The sequence below is a fragment of the Lithobates pipiens genome, unplaced genomic scaffold, assembly GCF_037356315.1.
Source record: "Lithobates pipiens isolate NorthernLeopardFrog02 unplaced genomic scaffold, aLitPip1_a1.2 Scaffold_210, whole genome shotgun sequence".
In the NCBI taxonomy this organism is placed as follows: domain Eukaryota; kingdom Metazoa; phylum Chordata; class Amphibia; order Anura; family Ranidae; genus Lithobates; species Lithobates pipiens.
Window position 1 is genome coordinate 14,099 of NW_027507778.1, and position 17,879 is coordinate 31,977.

The 17,879-nt window shown below is 50.2% G+C and overlaps 1 protein-coding gene across 1 annotated transcript; it reads right to left on the minus strand.

The window, feature by feature from the left end:
* Nucleotides 1-751: 751 nt before the first annotated feature.
* On the minus strand, nucleotides 752-16,369 carry LOC144000278 (inositol 1,4,5-trisphosphate-gated calcium channel ITPR1-like; the record flags this gene model as incomplete). Its single annotated transcript, XM_077494012.1, has 7 exons — nucleotides 15,306-16,369; nucleotides 14,869-15,001; nucleotides 13,354-13,541; nucleotides 5,583-5,766; nucleotides 5,029-5,276; nucleotides 2,773-2,973; nucleotides 752-862 (listed from the first exon to the last, which is right to left on the minus strand). Coding segments are annotated over exons 1-7 (1,140 nt in total), but the record flags the coding sequence as incomplete, so codon positions are not given.
* Between the last annotated feature and the right edge of the window lie 1,510 nt (nucleotides 16,370-17,879).

The window sequence follows — 17,879 nt, forward strand, 5'->3', positions numbered from 1 at the left end:
TACTACACTGATAACGCCCCCTCTTCAGGCTTGCACAGGGCTACCGGCCCCTTGCCCTTCAGGCTTGCACAGGTGCACTGGCTCCTCCCCTTGAGACTTGCCGGCCCCTCCTCTCTTCAGGCTTGCACAGGTGTACCAGCGCCTCGCCCCTTCAGACTTTCCAGCCCCTCCCCCTTCAGGCTTGCACAGGTGTACTGGTTCCTCTCCTAGACTGAAATTACTTCCTCTTATTTCACCGCATACTGTGAGCTTCTCACACTGTGCATTAGAAGCTGCATCAAGTCAGAGAGCCCCGCCTCATTTTCTGGCTGGAGAACATCCGGTATCATTTAGCTCTTTCTTCCCCAGCCTTTAACTAGCCACGCCCCTTTCATTCATTGGATTTCAATTCTTTCAGAGGCTCAGCATCACATGTGAGCGTTAGCCAACTACAAATACCTGGGAACGCCCACTCTTCCAAACTGACACCCATCCACCAAGGCATTTTAATATTTGCATAACTCCTCCCACTGATTGCATCAGGGCTGAGGGCTCTTGAAGCTATGTACAGCCCCTTGCTGGCCCCTCCCACCAGCCATGATCTGCCTGCACTGCATAGAGAAGTACAGAGACAAAGTGATGACATCATGACATCTCATTTTAGTTTTTTTTTTCCCCCACAGGAAGGAAAATGAAAGTGACCCTATGGGGGATATGGGCACCCCCAAAAGCACACGGAGGATGGGGACAGAAGATACGCGGAGGTTCCCACCTTGAGCTCCAGGACCAGGTCCATCCTCTTGCGGCCCAGCGGGTTGATGTCATTCAGGATCAACGCTGTGATGATGTCGATGCCGTTGGACTCGTGGGTGGCGATGCAGTTCTGAGGGGTACAGGAGGGGGGGAGGGGAAGGTTAGGTCACACCAGCAGGTAGAATATCGTATGGGCAACATAGAAAACATTCCATGTAACAATGTAACCGCTACAAAAGCAGACAAGTCACAACTCCGATACAAATATCTGCTACAAGGTTGCTGCTCGGACACGTCTGCAGGGCCGGCCATACACAAAATGGGATATTTGTACTCACCGTAAAGATCCATTTCTCCGAGTTCATGGACGGACACAGCACCTACTTATTCTTGACCATTGGGTTATATCGCCTCTGCAGGAGGACTAGGCAGAAAAACAAACACCCGGCTACGCCCGGTCCTCCGCCCATATACACCCCTCCCTGCTCTAGGGATTAGGCATAGAAGATGAATCCTTTTTTTCGGGCCATTTTCTACGCACGTTTTTAATATGTATGGGGAGGCGGGCAATGCCAAGGGGGACATGGACCCATGCAAAAAAAAAAAAAAAAAAAACCCCCCCCCCAAAAACAGCAGGGAGTGGGTCACTTAATAAAAATGAACAAAGCATATTCCTCTATAGTGTGTATTGACTTCATTGAAAGCACCGAGTGAGATTCCTGTCTGGTCTCTTGTTTCTCGGCTACGCAGGAGTCCAACAGCCTATGGGGACACCAGACAACCCTGGGAGATGACCCCGCCCCCTCCAGCACACAGCAGGTGATTAACAGCCTTAGCTGTGTATGTTTCTCTATGAGAGCGTGTGTGTAGGGGGGAGGGGGGGGGGGGGTTGTCCATTCCCTCCACTCAGGACTCAGATTACACTCAGCTCCACGCTGTGCAGTATATGACATCAGATCCCACCACCTAGCTGCCGGGGGCGGGGTAGTGTATGGCGTTTTTTCACAATTTTAGAGGGGGAAGTAAACTTGCACTATAAAATGCAACATTAACAGCACACATCATTTATATAACACATACCGGGGGGGGGGGGGGGCGCCTTGAGGCTGCATCTGAATTTGGAGCAGTAAGGTGTTCCTTTTTCTCAAAGCCTTTGTGGGGGTCCCCCATTAAAATAAGAGGGGGGGGTTCTTGATTACTACAAGTTCCCCCCATCCCATACAAAAGCCAACTTCCTCTGGAAGGTGATGAGGTCTTCCTTGTGGGGTACCGGCTGACCAGCATTTAGTTTGGGGGAGAGAAGGTGAAGAGCCCCCCCCCCCCCCAATACACTTCATACCCAGAGATGTCCCTGAGAATTCTATCAGAGGTTAATATTTAGTCCTGGGCCAAAAATCGACGGACTCAGGAAATGTAACAACTCGGTTTAAACAATCTGCAGCAGCGTCTCCTGGTATTGTGTCCCCACATTTACCACCCCTGAAAGAGCAGATGTAATATCTGGGCGACACATGGAGGGGAGGCCTCACCCCTCCACAAGGTCATAGAATATCGGTTATCAAATCTGATGTATATGGGAGGTGGCGTGGGCCATGAGATGCTCGGAGGATGTGGGACACATTGATGGCTCTCCCACCACCAATGTTATTATATAAAGAAGACGATACGTTTCTAGCCCGGTTGTGCCCGTGTTCCCGAGTGTCGTTACCATAAATCTGCATTCTCTAAGCCAAGTCTTTGTCCTTGGCAGGATCCCATCTACCAGACCGGCTGAGCGACTATTCGACCTCAGAACTTTCACACTTTGTTCAGACTCGGCGCGGCGAGGGACGGCAGTCTGTGTGCCAGGCACGCCCGCTGTGCCACGGCTTTCGAAGCACACTGTGTACAGGATGGCATCCCGAGGCGTGTCCCCAGAGCGGCACATTACATAACAAATCACAGAGCGTTCCAGGAATCACCCAACATGTGCGCAGTGCCCTTATGTAATTGTGTACAGAGACGGGCCCAATCAGACAGCAGGGCACCGGGAATACACACCTGGTTCTCATGGCACGGGCCCTGGCAGTACTCCGTCAGGCTCTCCAGTGTCTGGTTAATGAGGGCCACGTTCTTCTCGTTGATATAGAGGCCCAGCAGGCCCAGCCCCCCCGTGGTGCTGCCGCAGATACAGTCCAGGAACTGCAGCGTCTCGCACACCAGGTTGTAGTTGGTCTTGTTGTTCTGGCAGCGCAGGAAGTTCTGTAGAAATAAGAAAAAAAAAACGCATTAAATGCGACTGGGAATGTATTTAGAGGGTCAGTCCACCCAGAAGTGATATTTAGTTCTAGGTGGAGCTCAGCGGACATCACAAGTCTCTGACTCCTTATATGTCTTAATAGTCCAACAGCAAGACCCACCCCCTCCCCCCACCAATTAAAATCTGCTCAATAAAGACAAACCCAGATCATCAAAAGCAATATTAGATTATTCCTGTGGGGGAACTCCGCAGCTGGACTGTCACAGGAGAGCAAATATATGTCAGATGTGCAATATAAGGTTTTTCACTTAAAGGATCACTTCAAACTAATATATTGATTAAGGATGGGCACCAGAGCATTAAATCCCACAATGGCTTTTTTACCAGTGGAGAGAGTCCCCTCCCTATCTCCCGAGTAGTTTGTGTCTCTGCCCCTCCCACAATGGTGAGATTTCCTGCAGTAGTTTGTGTCTCTGCCCCTCCCACAATGGTGAGATTTCCTGCAGTAGTTTGTGTCTCTGCCCCTCCCACAATGGTGAGATTTCCTGCAGTAGTTTGTGTCTCTGCCCCTCCCACAATGGGGAGATTTCCTGCAGTAGTTTGTGTCTCTGCCCCTCCCACAATGGGGAGATTTCCTGCAGTAGTTTGTGTCTCTGCCCCTCCCACAATGGGGAGATTTCCTGCAGTAGTTTGTCTCTCTGCCCCTCCCGCAATGGGGAGATTTCCTGCAGTAGTTTGTCTCTCTGCCCCTCCCGCAATGGGGAGATTTCCTGCAGTAGTTTGTCTCTCTGCCCCTCCTGCAATGGGGAGATTTCCTGCAGTAGTTTGTGTCTCTGCCCCTCCCACAATGGGGAGATTTCCTGCAGTAGTTTGTGTCTCTGCCCCTCCCGCAATGGGGAGATTTCCTGCAGTAGTTTGTCTCTCTGCCCCTCCCACAATGATGAGATTTCCTGCAGTAGTTTGTCTCTCTGCCCCTCCCACAATGGGGAGATTTCCTGCAGTAGTTTGTCTCTCTGCCCCTCCCGCAATGGGGAGATTTCCTGCAGTAGTTTGTCTCTCTGCCCCTCCCACAATGATGAGATTTCCTGCAGTAGTTTGTGTCTCTGCCCCTCCCACAATGGGGAGATTTCCCTGCAGTAGTTTGTGTCTCTGCCCCTCCCGCAATGGGGAGATTCCCTGCAGTAGTTTGTGTCTCTGCCCCTACCACAATGATGAGATTTCCTGCAGTAGTTTGTGTCTCTGCCCCTCCCGCAATGGGGAGATTCCCTGCAGTAGTTTGTGTCTCTGCCCCTACCACAATGGGGAGATTTCCCGCAGTAGTTTGTGTCTCTGCCCCTACCACAATGATGAGATTTCCTGCAGTAGTTTGTGTCTCTGCCCCTCCCGCAATGGGGAGATTTCCTGCAGTAGTTTGTGTCTCTGCCCCTACCACAATGGGGAGATTTCCCGCAGTAGTTTGTCTCTCTGCCCCTCCCACAATGGGGAGATTTCCTGCAGTAGTTTGTGTCTCTGCCCCTACCACAATGGGGAGATTTCCCGCAGTAGTTTGTGTCTCTGCCCCTCCCGCAATGGGGAGATTTCCTGCAGTAGTTTGTCTCTCTGCCCCTCCCGCAATGGGGAGATTTCCTGCAGTAGTTTGTGTCTCTGCCCCTCCCACAATGGGGAGATTTCCTGCAGTAGTTTGTCTCTCTGCCCCTCCCGCAATGGGGAGATTTCCCTGCAGTAGTTTGTCTCTCTGCCCCTCCCGCAATGGGGAGATTTCCTGCAGTAGTTTGTCTCTCTGCCCCTCCCGCAATGGGGAGATTTCCTGCAGTAGTTTGTCTCTCTGCCCCTCCCGCAATGGGGAGATTTCCTGCAGTAGTTTGTGTCTCTGCCCCTCCCACAATGGTGAGATTTCTCTGCAGTAGTTTGTGTCTCTGCCCCTCCCACAATGGGGAGATTTCCTGCAGTAGTTTGTGTCTCTGCCCCTCCCACAATGGGGAGATTTCCTGCAGTAGTTTGTGTCTCTGCCCCTCCCACAATGGTGAAATGTCCACGCCACTCCATTCACAACTTACCTGCAGGTCCCTGTTGTGGTTCTCGCAGAGCAGCTGTAGGAAGCGCAGGATTGGCTGCATGATGGTTATGATGGGGCTCATTTCCAGCTCGTCTCGCCCTTTCTCGACCAATCCTCCCTCGTTGGCGGAGAAATGGTCGTCTGGGTCGGCTTCCCGGCGGAAAGAGTTGAAAGCCTTCTTGGTGGCGACAGTGGCCTCAATCAGCTGATCCTTCGCCTCTTCCGTGATCTGCAAACCGGCCTCCTGGGCTGAAGAGAAAAAATTTGACATGTTACAAAAACCTCCTCCAATCAGTGACTAGGTCATCAGTCTCCCCTCCCCCAGTGATCAGACTATACATGGTAACTTTGCCTAGCTTGAGATGTTATCAGTCTGCTGCAGTTACAAGGAAGCATTTCCTCAGTCTCTTCTAATTTTTGCCACTGTACACCCCTGCTTCAGCCTTTGCAGATTATTGCGGGGGGGAGGGGGGGGGGATCAACTTCATGCTATTACCGCCCACAGCTGCAAACCAAAATTTAACCCATTCAGAATATTCCCCACCCCCCCTCCACCTCTCTTGCGGTGCGGGGTCTCCCTCTCAGATTGCTCTTCATCGCGCTTCTTGCTGCCGAGGTCGCTCGTGTTCACCGTGACGGTGGCTTTGATTTCCTGTTGGGCGACTTTTATCCGATCGAAGAAAACTTTAAAGAACTTCTCCGACTTCTTGTCCTCGGTGAGGCGGCAGAAGAAGGAATGCTGCGGAGAGAGGAAGGAAAGGCGCTGTCACACGGTCCGGATAGGAGGCGGGATGGGAAGGGCGGTGTCACACGGTCCGGATAGGAGGCGGGATGGGAAGGGCGCTGTCACACGGTCCGGATAGGAGGCGGGATGGGAAGGGCGCTGTCACACGGTCCGGATAGGAGGCGGGATGGGAAGGGCGCTGTCACGCGGTCCGGATAGGAGGAGGGATGGGAAGGGCGCTGTCACACGGTCCGGATAGGAGGAGGGATGGGAAGGGCGCTGTCACACGGTCCGGATAGGAGGCGGGATGGGAAGGGCGCTGTCACACGGTCCGGATAGGAGGCGGGATGGGAAGGGCGCTGTCACGCGGTCCGGATAGGAGGAGGGATGGGAAGGGCGCTGTCACACGGTCCGGATAGGAGGAGGGATGGGAAGGGCGCTGTCACGCGGTCCGGATAGGAGGCGGGATGGGAAGGGCGCTGTCACACGGTCCGGATAGGAGGAGGGATGGGAAGGGCGCTGTCACATGGTTTGGATAGGTGGCGGGATGGGAAGGGCGCCGTCACACGGTCCGGATAGGAAGGGCGCCGTCACACGGTCTGGATAGGAGGAGGGATGGGAAGGGCGCTGTCACACGGTCCGGATAGGAGGAGGGATGGGAAGGGCGCTGTCACATGGTCCGGGTACGAGGAGGGATGGGAAGGGCGCCGTCACACGGTCCGGGTACGAGGAGGGATGGGAAGGGCGCCGTCACACGGTCCGGGTAGGAGGAGGGATGGGAAGGGCGCCGTCACACGGTCCGGATAGGAGGCGGGATGGGAAGGGCGCCGTCACACGGTCCAGATAGGAGGCGGGATGGGAAGGGCGCTGTCACGCGGTCCAGATAGGAGGCGGGATGGGAAGGGCGCTGTCACACGGTCCGGATAGGAGGAGGGATGGGAAGGGCGCCGTCACACGGTCCGGATAGGAGGGATGGGAAGGGCACCGTCACATGGTCCGGATAGGAAGGGCGCTGTCACACGGTTTGGATAGGTGGCGGGATGGGAAGGGCGCCGTCACACGGTCCGGATAGGAGGAGGGATGGGAAGGGCGCTGTCACGTGGTCCGGATAGGAGGAGGGATGGGAAGGGCGCTGTCATGTGGTCCGGATAGGAGGGATGGGAAGGGCGCTGTCACGTGGTCTGGATAGGAGGCGGGATGGGAAGGGCGCTGTCACGCTGTCCGGATAGGAGGCGGGATGGGAAGGGCGCTGTCATGTGGTCCGGATAGGAGGGATGGGAAGGGGCGCTGTCACGCGGTCTGGATAGGAGGAGGGATGGGAAGGGCGCTGTCACGCGGTCCGGATAGGAGGCGGGATGGGAAGGGCGCTGTCACACGGTCCGGATAGGAGGAGGGATGGGAAGGGCGCTGTCACATGGTTTGGATAGGTGGCGGGATGGGAAGGGCGCCGTCACACGGTCCGGATAGGAAGGGCGCCGTCACACGGTCTGGATAGGAGGAGGGATGGGAAGGGCGCTGTCACACGGTCCGGATAGGAGGAGGGATGGGAAGGGCGCTGTCACATGGTCCGGGTACGAGGAGGGATGGGAAGGGCGCCGTCACACGGTCCGGGTACGAGGAGGGATGGGAAGGGCGCCGTCACACGGTCCGGGTAGGAGGAGGGATGGGAAGGGCGCCGTCACACGGTCCGGATAGGAGGCGGGATGGGAAGGGCGCCGTCACACGGTCCAGATAGGAGGCGGGATGGGAAGGGCGCTGTCACGCGGTCCAGATAGGAGGCGGGATGGGAAGGGCGCTGTCACACGGTCCGGATAGGAGGAGGGATGGGAAGGGCGCCGTCACACGGTCCGGATAGGAGGGATGGGAAGGGCACCGTTACATGGTCCGGATAGGAAGGGCGCTGTCACACGGTTTGGATAGGTGGCGGGATGGGAAGGGCGCCGTCACACGGTCCGGATAGGAGGAGGGATGGGAAGGGCGCTGTCACGTGGTCCGGATAGGAGGAGGGATGGGAAGGGCGCTGTCATGTGGTCCGGATAGGAGGGATGGGAAGGGCGCTGTCACGTGGTCTGGATAGGAGGCGGGATGGGAAGGGCGCTGTCACGCTGTCCGGATAGGAGGCGGGATGGGAAGGGCGCTGTCATGTGGTCCGGATAGGAGGGATGGGAAGGGGCGCTGTCACGCGGTCTGGATAGGAGGAGGAGGAATGGGAAGGGCGCTGTCACGCGGTCCGGATAGGAGGCGGGATGGGAGGGGCGCTGTCACGCGGTACGGATAGGAGGTGGGATGGGAGGGGCGCGGTCACGCGGTACGGATAGGAGGCGGGATGGGAAGGGCGCCATCACACGGTCCGGATAGGAGGGGGGATGGGAAGAGAAGGATTACTCGCTGACAGCCATGTGTGGGAAGAGTCATGGCGGCAGGAATGGCTTTCCCTACACAAGCACATTTGTATCTTACATATATATTATATACACACACACTATATAGAGGGCGTGGTTTAGCAGCATGAGAACATTTGTATTGGGGGGATGTGTAATTCAGACTATCATATACTGACAGTGCTGTCTGTCTAACACAGTGGACAACCTTGCAGTAGGGAAGTACACAAGGACAACCGACAATCTCGGGTATATGATGCTGCTTCTGCATTGTCCAGTTTGGGGGGGGGGGGGGGCGGTGACCGTGTGGCACTGTTTATTTGCATCAACCTTTAAAGTTGTAAACCTCAGACATGAAATGTGAACAAAGCACATCCCTCTATAGTGTGTACTTGTCTCACTTCAGAGCACCAAGTGTCATTTCTGTCTGCTGCCTCCTTCCTCTGCATGAGTCTCCTCCTCTTCCTCCCTCTATCTGCACGAGTCACTTCTGACAAGTTTTCCTGACACCAAGAGATAAAAAGAAAAAGGTGACACAGGAGGGAGCTCCCGCACACAGCCTGTGACTGACAGCCTTAGCTCTGTTTGTGTGCTGTGTGAAGGGGGGGGGGGGTGTTTAACTTTCCTCCAATCAGCTGTCACTGAGCTCTGCAGGGTGCAACTTAAGTTCTGACAGCTCAGACAAGCTGTAAAAATTCAGCAATGGACATAGAAAAGAGAAGACAGCAGATAAACAGGTACAATGTATGTAGGATGATTTGTATCATCTCTGTGAATCACCTGAGGCCAGTCACTGCACTGGGGATATGGAAGGGGTTAATATACAGATCAGATCCCCTGTTTGGTTTTGATTGCCTAAAATTCAGCTCATTTCAGTGATATTGTCCTGATGAGCAACCGCTGGGACCCGCGCCGAGACCCAGAGCAAGCGTCCTAGGACTGGAAGGGGTGGGGGGGGTGACCTCCCCAGGATGAAACAGGAGGGGGGGGGTCTTCTTGGGATGAAACAGGAGGGGGGGGATCTTCCTGGGATGAACGGGGGGTGGGGGGGTGGGGTAGGTCCACTATCCCAATGACAGTAATGACTTACGGAACTATTCTTTCCTGGGGGCCACAATATCATCATACCAATGCGGAGCTATACTCTTCTCAGGTTCACTATCCCACTGACACCAACAATGTATGGGGGGGCCATTGTCTTCTAGGGGTCACTATGTCAATGACACCAATGAATTAAGGGGATATTCCCTGGTGGCCCCTATATCACAGACATTGACCATTTGGAGGGATTTCTGGGGTCCACTACCCCCCCCCCACCCCCCACTGGCACCAATGAATTATTTTACTTCCGTCGTATCAAACTATTTTTTTTCTTTTACTGGGAGAAGGTTTTGGAAGAATGGACGGGGGGGCCCCGGTCTGTGGAGAGGTGGAGAACCTCTTCTACAGCACTGAGTTTGTGACCTGCTGCATGCGCATTGCTGGCCGACTCCTTTCTTGTGCAGCCGGTCAGCTGAATAATAAAAACGCACATCGAGCTGCTGCTGCATTTGTCTTTATATTTGTGTTTGGAGACTTCAAACAACCCCCCCCCCCAGCCGGCACAGCGCATCGATCCGTACTGTTGGAGGTGCGCAGAGCTGCAGACAGTGGATCCAGCAAAGCCCTTTATCTGGAAGAGAGAAGAGTCTCGGGGGGGGGCGCAGCCATGGAAACTGCTGGTCTTGCTCAGCAGAGCGCAGTGACGCACGCAGCACAGCCTGGCACAGAGGGGAATGAGGCCAGCAGCTCATTAAACCTCCTGCCTTCATCCAGCTGATATAAATAGACCTTACATAACCTGCCGCCTGCTGCCTGTAGGAGACCGCACACACCTCTCCAGCTGCACAGTGCAGGGACACGAGGATGAGGATGGGGGGGGGGGAGGGGGGGGGAGAAATACAATTGTCATCAGGAGGTCAAAGGGTCCAGTCACAGCTCCTCCATTCACATTCTGAAAAGAATCAAATCCCATTCACATCCCGTCCCCATCTTATGTATGATGTCCCACCGCGCTCACACCTTACACCACCTCAGGAGAGAGAGAGAGACATCGCTGCGAAATTATTATTCTGATAATATTAAAATTATATAATATATATATATATATATATATATATATATATATATATATGCTGTAAAAAAACACAAAAAACAAAAAACAAAAAAACAAAAACAAACATATTTTATACAATGCTGTGAATAAATAACAGAATATACTGTGTGTATATAACATTATATACATTGTGTATAACATACAATCTATATTTTTTTCACAGCACTATTTTTATTTTTTTTGTTTACAGCTATTGATGTATTTATATTTTTTTCATGGGGAATATACAAATCCCCCCCCCCCCCCCCCAATATGTTGGGCCTCATTCCTCACTGTATACGGATTTCTAATGATTTTTTCGTAGATCTGGAGAAAGTTCCTTCCCTGGAGATCCCGCCAGGTGGCGGCACTTCCTGTTCCAGGCTAACACCAAAGCCTCGCTCTTAGCGGCAGCGTTGTCGGCCTTCCATATGCTGATCCTTTAATTGGCCATTGGGCTGCCCATCAGATAAGCAGCTCATCAGCCAACTTACACAACCAACAGTGAAAAATTGGATTTGGGATTTACATAAAACGCCGGCCGAAAAAGTCCCAGCAGGAAGTGAGGGGAAATCTCTCCAGCAGGGGCACCGACACCAATAAAAACCCGGCAGAGGGTTCCAGGTCTTTGCTCTGTTCAAAGCTAAAGGAAAGCATTTTGCCCCGGAGGGGAGCTTTCAAGCCAACCTGCCTCTTGTCCATGCCGATCCCCGCTCAGCACTCGCCTTCCCTTTGATCCTCCAATGCTTTGATCGGACGGCACCGGTACTTTGATTACAGATTTTATTGATGTTGTGACCCCTTTAGGGAGATTTACCGCACTTTGTTCCAGACAGAACTGTCTCCGTGGACAGGAACCGGGGGGGGGGGGGGAATTAAAGCTAAAAAGGCAAAAATGTTACTTTTTTTATTTTGGATGAAGTAAAAGGGAGTTTATGCCCTTCGTGAGATATTTTATTTTTACTTGTGTCCCCTTCAGAAGATTTCCCCTCTATTCCTGGTCCAGGGGCAACCAATCAGCCGTCAGACCCCCCTTGCCCTGGAACCCAAACCCTCAGAACCCCCCCTCCCCTGGAACCCAAACCGTCAGACCCCCCTTGCCCTGGAACCCAAACCCTCAGACCCCCCCTAGCCCTGGAACCCAAACCGTCAGATCCCCCCCTAGCCCTGGAACCCAAACCGTCAGATCCCCCCCTAGCCCTGGAACCCAAACTGTCAGATCCCCCCTTGCCCTGGAACCCAAACCGTCAGATCCCCCCCTAGCCCTGGAACCCAAACCGTCAGATCCCCCCTTGCCCTGGAACCCAAACCGTCAGATCCCCCCTTGCCCTGGAACCCAAACCGTCAGATCCCCCCTTGCCCTGGAACCCAAACCATCAATCTCCAGGGACTGGCAATCCCCGCACTTCATCAGCGTTTCTGGGAAGGACCCAACTTATTCTATGAATGAATGAATTTGAATGAATTTGAATTTGAATGAATTTCTATGAATGAATTTGTATAACGCACAACGCGTACTGAATCGCCTCAAGGCTCGGCTCGTTCCCGCAAATCGCCATAGCTGTACGTCGGCCTTTTCAACAGCTATAGCCGGCGAGCCCGCTGCATGGTGGGGGAGCTGATGTGCGTGGCTGTTGCCCGCGATGTCTGCTGGCCACGCGCGATCGCTCCACAGAGGCAGAACAGGATGCTGTCAATGAAAACTAACAGATTCCCGTTCTATTAGCAGAGGAGAGAGAGAGAGAGATCTGCTGTTCCTAGTGATTAGGAACAGCGATCTCACTCCTCCTCCAGTCAGCCCAGCCCCTATGCAGTTAGCAACACCCCCCAGGGAACACACTTAACCCCTTGATCGCCCCCCTAGTGTTAATCCCTTTCCTGCCAGTGACATTTATACAGTAATCCGTGCATTTTTATAGCACTGATCCCTGTATAAATGTCAATGAACGGTCCCAAAAAAGTTTCAAAAGTGTCCGATCTGCTGCAATGTCGCAGTCCCGCAAAAAAATCGCTGATCACTGCCATTACTAGTAAAAAACAAAAAAAAATTATAAAAACGCCATAAATACATCCCCCATTTTGTACACACTATAACTTTTGCACAAACCAAACAATACACACTTTTTGCGTTTTTTTTTTTTAACCAAAAATATGTCGACGAATACATATGGCCCTCAACTAAAGAAGGTTTATTTTTTTTGGATATGGCAAAAACAAATAAAAAAAAAAATTTCTCAAAATTGTCAGTTTTTTTGTTTATAGTTCAAAAAATAAAAAGCGCAGAGGTGATCAAATACCACAAAAAGAAAGTTCTATTTGTGGGGAAAAAAAAAGGACGACAATTTTGTTTGGGTGCCGCGTCGCACGACCGCGCAATTGTCAGTTAAAGTGACGCAGTGCCGTATCGCAAAAAATGGCCCCGGTCATGGAGGGTGAAAATCTTCCGGTCCTTAAGTGGTTAAAGAGAAATGGCTGGCATTGGGCCACAGCTTGAAGAATGATACAATGTAATAACATTTCTTTAGAAGTAATTGACATGTGTATAATGAAGTGGCTTGTCACGAAAGGGAAATTTGTCATTTAGAGAAAAAATGAGAAAGATTTTGCCCGGCGTTCCTTTCTATTTTAGTCACAAATAAATATGTAAAGGAAAAAATAAAAAATAAATAAATCTTCAATGAGCTCAACTCCAACTCTGCAGTCCAACTCAATGCCCCAAAAGCTACACAGATACAGGGAGGGGCGAATATACAGCAGAATACCGGACGTTCCTCTTCTGGCACAAGAGCCAATTCACACCACATGCAGTCCAGTGCGTTTTTTTTTCTGCATCAAAAACGCATAGAAAGTAGTTTAAATGGTTTCTAATGGCGTAGTTCACACCAGTGCTTGCAGTTCCATGAAAAAAACAAAAAAACAAAACAAAGTAGAACATGCTGCATTGTCCCCCACACTGGAATGCTGCAAAAAGCATAAAAAAACGCACTGGAACACACACGTCCTTTAAGGTTAAGAAAAAAAAAAGGGTGGAAAAAAAATATGCACTGGATTGCATGAAAAAATGCACATGCGATATTTGTATCTCACCTGAATAGTTGTATTACCGCCTTCAAGAAGCGCAATCGCCAAAAGGATGCTCTCGTGGAACACGCGGTCACTGGTGGCGTTCATGATGAGGTCAATGACGAGATCCGAAGCCCCTTCCTTATCGAGGTGGCACTGAACGTCAGACATACTCATCTCACCTCGGCTTAAATTTCCCGAATTAGAGCCAGCTACGGGTAGAAGAGAATCCCATCAGGGTCCCGTTAGTGTTTGCCAAAAAAAAATAAAAAATTATATTATACATACACACTAATATATAATAATAATAATAATATACAATTATAATATATAAAATAATAATAATAATAATAAATATACAATTATAATATATAAAATAATAATAAATATATAATTATAACATATAAAATAATAATATATAATTATAATAATATATAAAATAATAAATATATATATATATAGGGGAGCCCTTCAATTCATTGGTGTCAGGGGGATCATGTCCCTCTGGAGGAAATGGAGATATATTATAATTTTTTTTTCTCTCTCTGTCTATGTATGTGTATATGTATATGTGTATATGTATATGTGTATGTGTATATGTATATGTGTATGTGTATATGTGTATGTGTATATGTGTATGTGTATATGTGTATGTGTATATGTGTATATGTATATGTATATGTGTATATGTATATGTGTATATGTATATGTGTATATGTATATGTGTATATATATCTATATATCTCTATATCTCTATATATATATATATATATATATATATATATATATATATATATATATATATATATATATATATATATATATATATATATATATATATATACACACACACACACACATCTATATCTATATCTCTATATATATATCTATATATCTATATATCTATCTATATCTATATCCACACACATACATATACAGAGAAAGAGAAAAAAAATTATAATATATCTCCATTTCCTCCAGAGGGACATGATCCCCCTGACACCAATGAATTGAAGGGCTCCCCTATGGACCATGGTCCCACTTTTTTTTTGGGGGGGGGGGGGCTATTCTCTCCTAGGATCAATTATCTCATTTGACACCAGTGAATGACACCAATGATTTGGGGGCTATTCTCTTCTGGGGTCTGTTACCCTACATACATTAATAATTTTTGGGGGCTTTTTTCCCTCTAGGGGCCATGGCCCTCCATTGGTTTGGGGATAGTCTCTGGTATTTCCATGCAGTTTGGGTGGACCATACACCAATCCAAACATTCATAGAAAAATTCTCATTTGGTGACTTGACAAACTTCGTTCAAATACTTCCAAATGTTTGCTTTTAACATTCGATTTTGGAACAGAAACAATTTCTTGAACTTGGGCAAGAGAAATTCTTTCCGGCTCCTCGGAATTCTCTGGTCACTGCGTGTGAAAATGAATATTGATTTCACCGAGTGATTTGAAAACCAGAAACGTGTGAACAATTAATATTCCTCTCGTCTGTGTCCAGCTCATCTGATCTCGGTTAGAAGAGACTTGCCTCCACCCCCAGGCTTCCCACCGACGCCTCCAGTTATCGGCCCGTTCCCGAAGCTGGTGAGGCTCTCTCTTCTCCCGCTTGGTTTGATGGTTCCATGATAGCGGTTCACCAAAATAACCCGGAGCGCTTCCCCCTGCAAGGAGAAAAAGACACATGATCCAGGGAAGACTAAACGGGGGTCCTCTGGATCTTCCAGGTGGGGGGCGAGAACTCCCAACTGGAACTTTTTAAATGGAGACAATTGAGTAATACGAAGAACGGAAGCAAAGGCGATGCCACCGAGGTCAATGAGAGCCGCCATGACAGACCCTGGAGGAACACCACAGACAAAACCTACAGACACAACACCTCAACTAATGCCGACGAGGAGACAGACTGATGAGAAGACGATGAGGAAAACACAACCTACGTTCTGCCATGGCTGCCGGCGTACTTACCCGCTTGATATCTTCCAGTTGCCTCACAGACTGGGCCTGACCCGGATCCTGTGACCATGCAGAAATCAAATTCATAAACTGAGCATATCAACCACCCCGACCCCCCACAATAAGACGAGGGCGGGAAGACATGTAGGTGGTGATGTGCAAAAGGTTAGGAGATGGGAAGGATGAAGTTGGGGGGGGGGGGGGGGGTGAGGACCCCAATCATACAACCTCCTGCTATAGTGACACCCCAAATATTGGTCCACTCAACTCTTTGCTCTCAACTTACTTCCACCTTCTACTTCACCGTGGCTTAGTGGTCAACTCCTCTGTCTTGAAGCACTGTGCTCCGTGGTTTGCATTCTGGTCAAGACCCCCATCTGCATGGGGTTTGCACATTCTCCCTGCGCTTGCCCCAAGCTACACCAATTTCCAACCAATACGATGCCAGTGTCTAAAACCGGCCCTGGCATGATAGTCTGCAGAGCGCGCCCAAGATGGCGGCCTCACCATCTGCCCCAACAGTTGATAAAGCGCTACAGAAATAAAAATAAACTCAGAAGATTTAGTGACTCGCTCTTTAGGTGTTGGAGCTCTTTGGTGATTTAGAAGCTTCTCCTGAGAAGACAGAACATTGCCGGTTACCCAATACTTCCTAGAAGATCTCTTCTAAATAATTCCGGCAAATATGAGTAAAAGGGAGCGCCAACATTTGCCAGGAATCCCGAGTCGGGGGCATTTCATTCTGCCCGTTGGTCAATCTGTACAGCGAATGTGTGACGACTGGACGGGAAATGTTGAGTTTGTCTTGTTCAGTGGCCAAATCTTCGAACATTCACCGCGTCAGGACTATAAAATGCCGCGGTAACCGCCATCTAGATCCGTATTTAAGATCTCGCGGAATGTTGGACTGGGCGCTCGTTTCATTGAATGGCGAGGAAAGTTCACCATGTTAATGATTTGTTGGCAGAAGTACCGGAGATCTGACCTTCATACACACCTTCAGGTGAAGATCTTGGGGTGGGACCTTTGCTATAGTTTCTCATGGAAGACCAACATTTCCTCCAATTTCCCCCCCCCCCCCCCCCACTCCAAATACACGCTGGTAGGGTAATCGGCCCTAATGTGTAAGAGAGATGAGGACTGTAAAATTTCAAGCTCCTCGAGGGCGGGGACTGATGTAGGAGTTCAGGACCATGGATTCGAAGCTTGAGGGCAGAGACTGATGTATGTGAGATACAGACCATCTACTGGAAGCACGAGGATGGGGAATGATATACATTATATGACCAAAAGTATTGGGACGCCTGCCTTTACACACACATGACCTGTAATGACCCCCAGTCTTAGTCCGGAGGGTTCAATATTGAGTCGGCCCTTTGCAGCTATAACAGCTTCACCTCTTCTGGGAAGGCCGTGCACAAGGTTTAGGAGGGTGTCTATGGGGACATCTGACCATTCTTCCAGAAGAGCATTTGTGAGGTCAGGCATAATGTTGGATGAGAAGGCCTGGCTCACAGTCTCCTCTCTAATTCAACCCAAAGGTGTTCTATGGGGCTGAGGTCAGGACTCTATGCAGGCTAGTCAAGTTCCTCCACCCCAAACTCGCTCATCCATGTCTTTATGGACCTTGCTTTGTGCACTGGTCCAAATCATTTGGGGGAGGGGGGGTTATGGTGTGGGGGTTGTTTTTCAGGGGTTGGACTTGGCCCCTTAGTTCCAGTGAAGGGAACTCTTAAGGCGTCAGCATACCAAGACATTTTGGACATTTTCATGCTCCCAAATTTGTGGGAACAGTTTGGGGACGGCAGCAAGGTCCATAAAGACATGGATGGGGGAGTTTGGGGTGTAGGAACTTAACTGGCCTGCACAGAGTCCTGATCTCAACCCCATAGAACACCTGAATGCTCTTCTGGAAGAATGGTCAAACATTCCCATAGACATCCTCCTAAGACCCCATTGCATCATTGGAGCTTCCCCCCCCCCCCCGGTTCAGATCTTCTCATCTGTGGCGGTCTGAGGAATGGTGATGAGGGTTCTTCCCGATTCCAGTGTGACCCCCATTATCTATGACGGGGGTTGGGGGGGACCTTCCTGAACTGACCCAAACAGTTAAAACACTGATGTAGGGAAAGTGATCCGGTGTGATTCCGGGAGGGGCGGACCCAACATTGTGTTCCCAGACATCCGGCCAGGGAAGGGTTAATCTCCCACACAAGTCTATGGATGAATCAGCAGGAAAGTCCCTCCGCCGGGGGCTGGGAATCGTCTCCACATCTGGAGACCTCCGGGGGCTCGAATGTCTGCAGGGGGGCAATCCACCCGGCAGATAGACAGACGGCAGCTGAGCTCCTCAGACACCCAGAACATCAACTGACAACGTCTGACTAATGAGACCTTCAGATGAAGTCTGATCTTTTTATATTTAGTCTTCCCCACCCCCCACCCACCGATATACCAATTACCTTTTTATTTTTTTTATTAAAACCAGTTTTTATTGCAGATCTTATTTTATACACTGTGATGTCATCACCAGGGGCCTCTGCTTCTCTATGCAATGCGGGCAGATCATGGCTGGTAGGAGGGAGC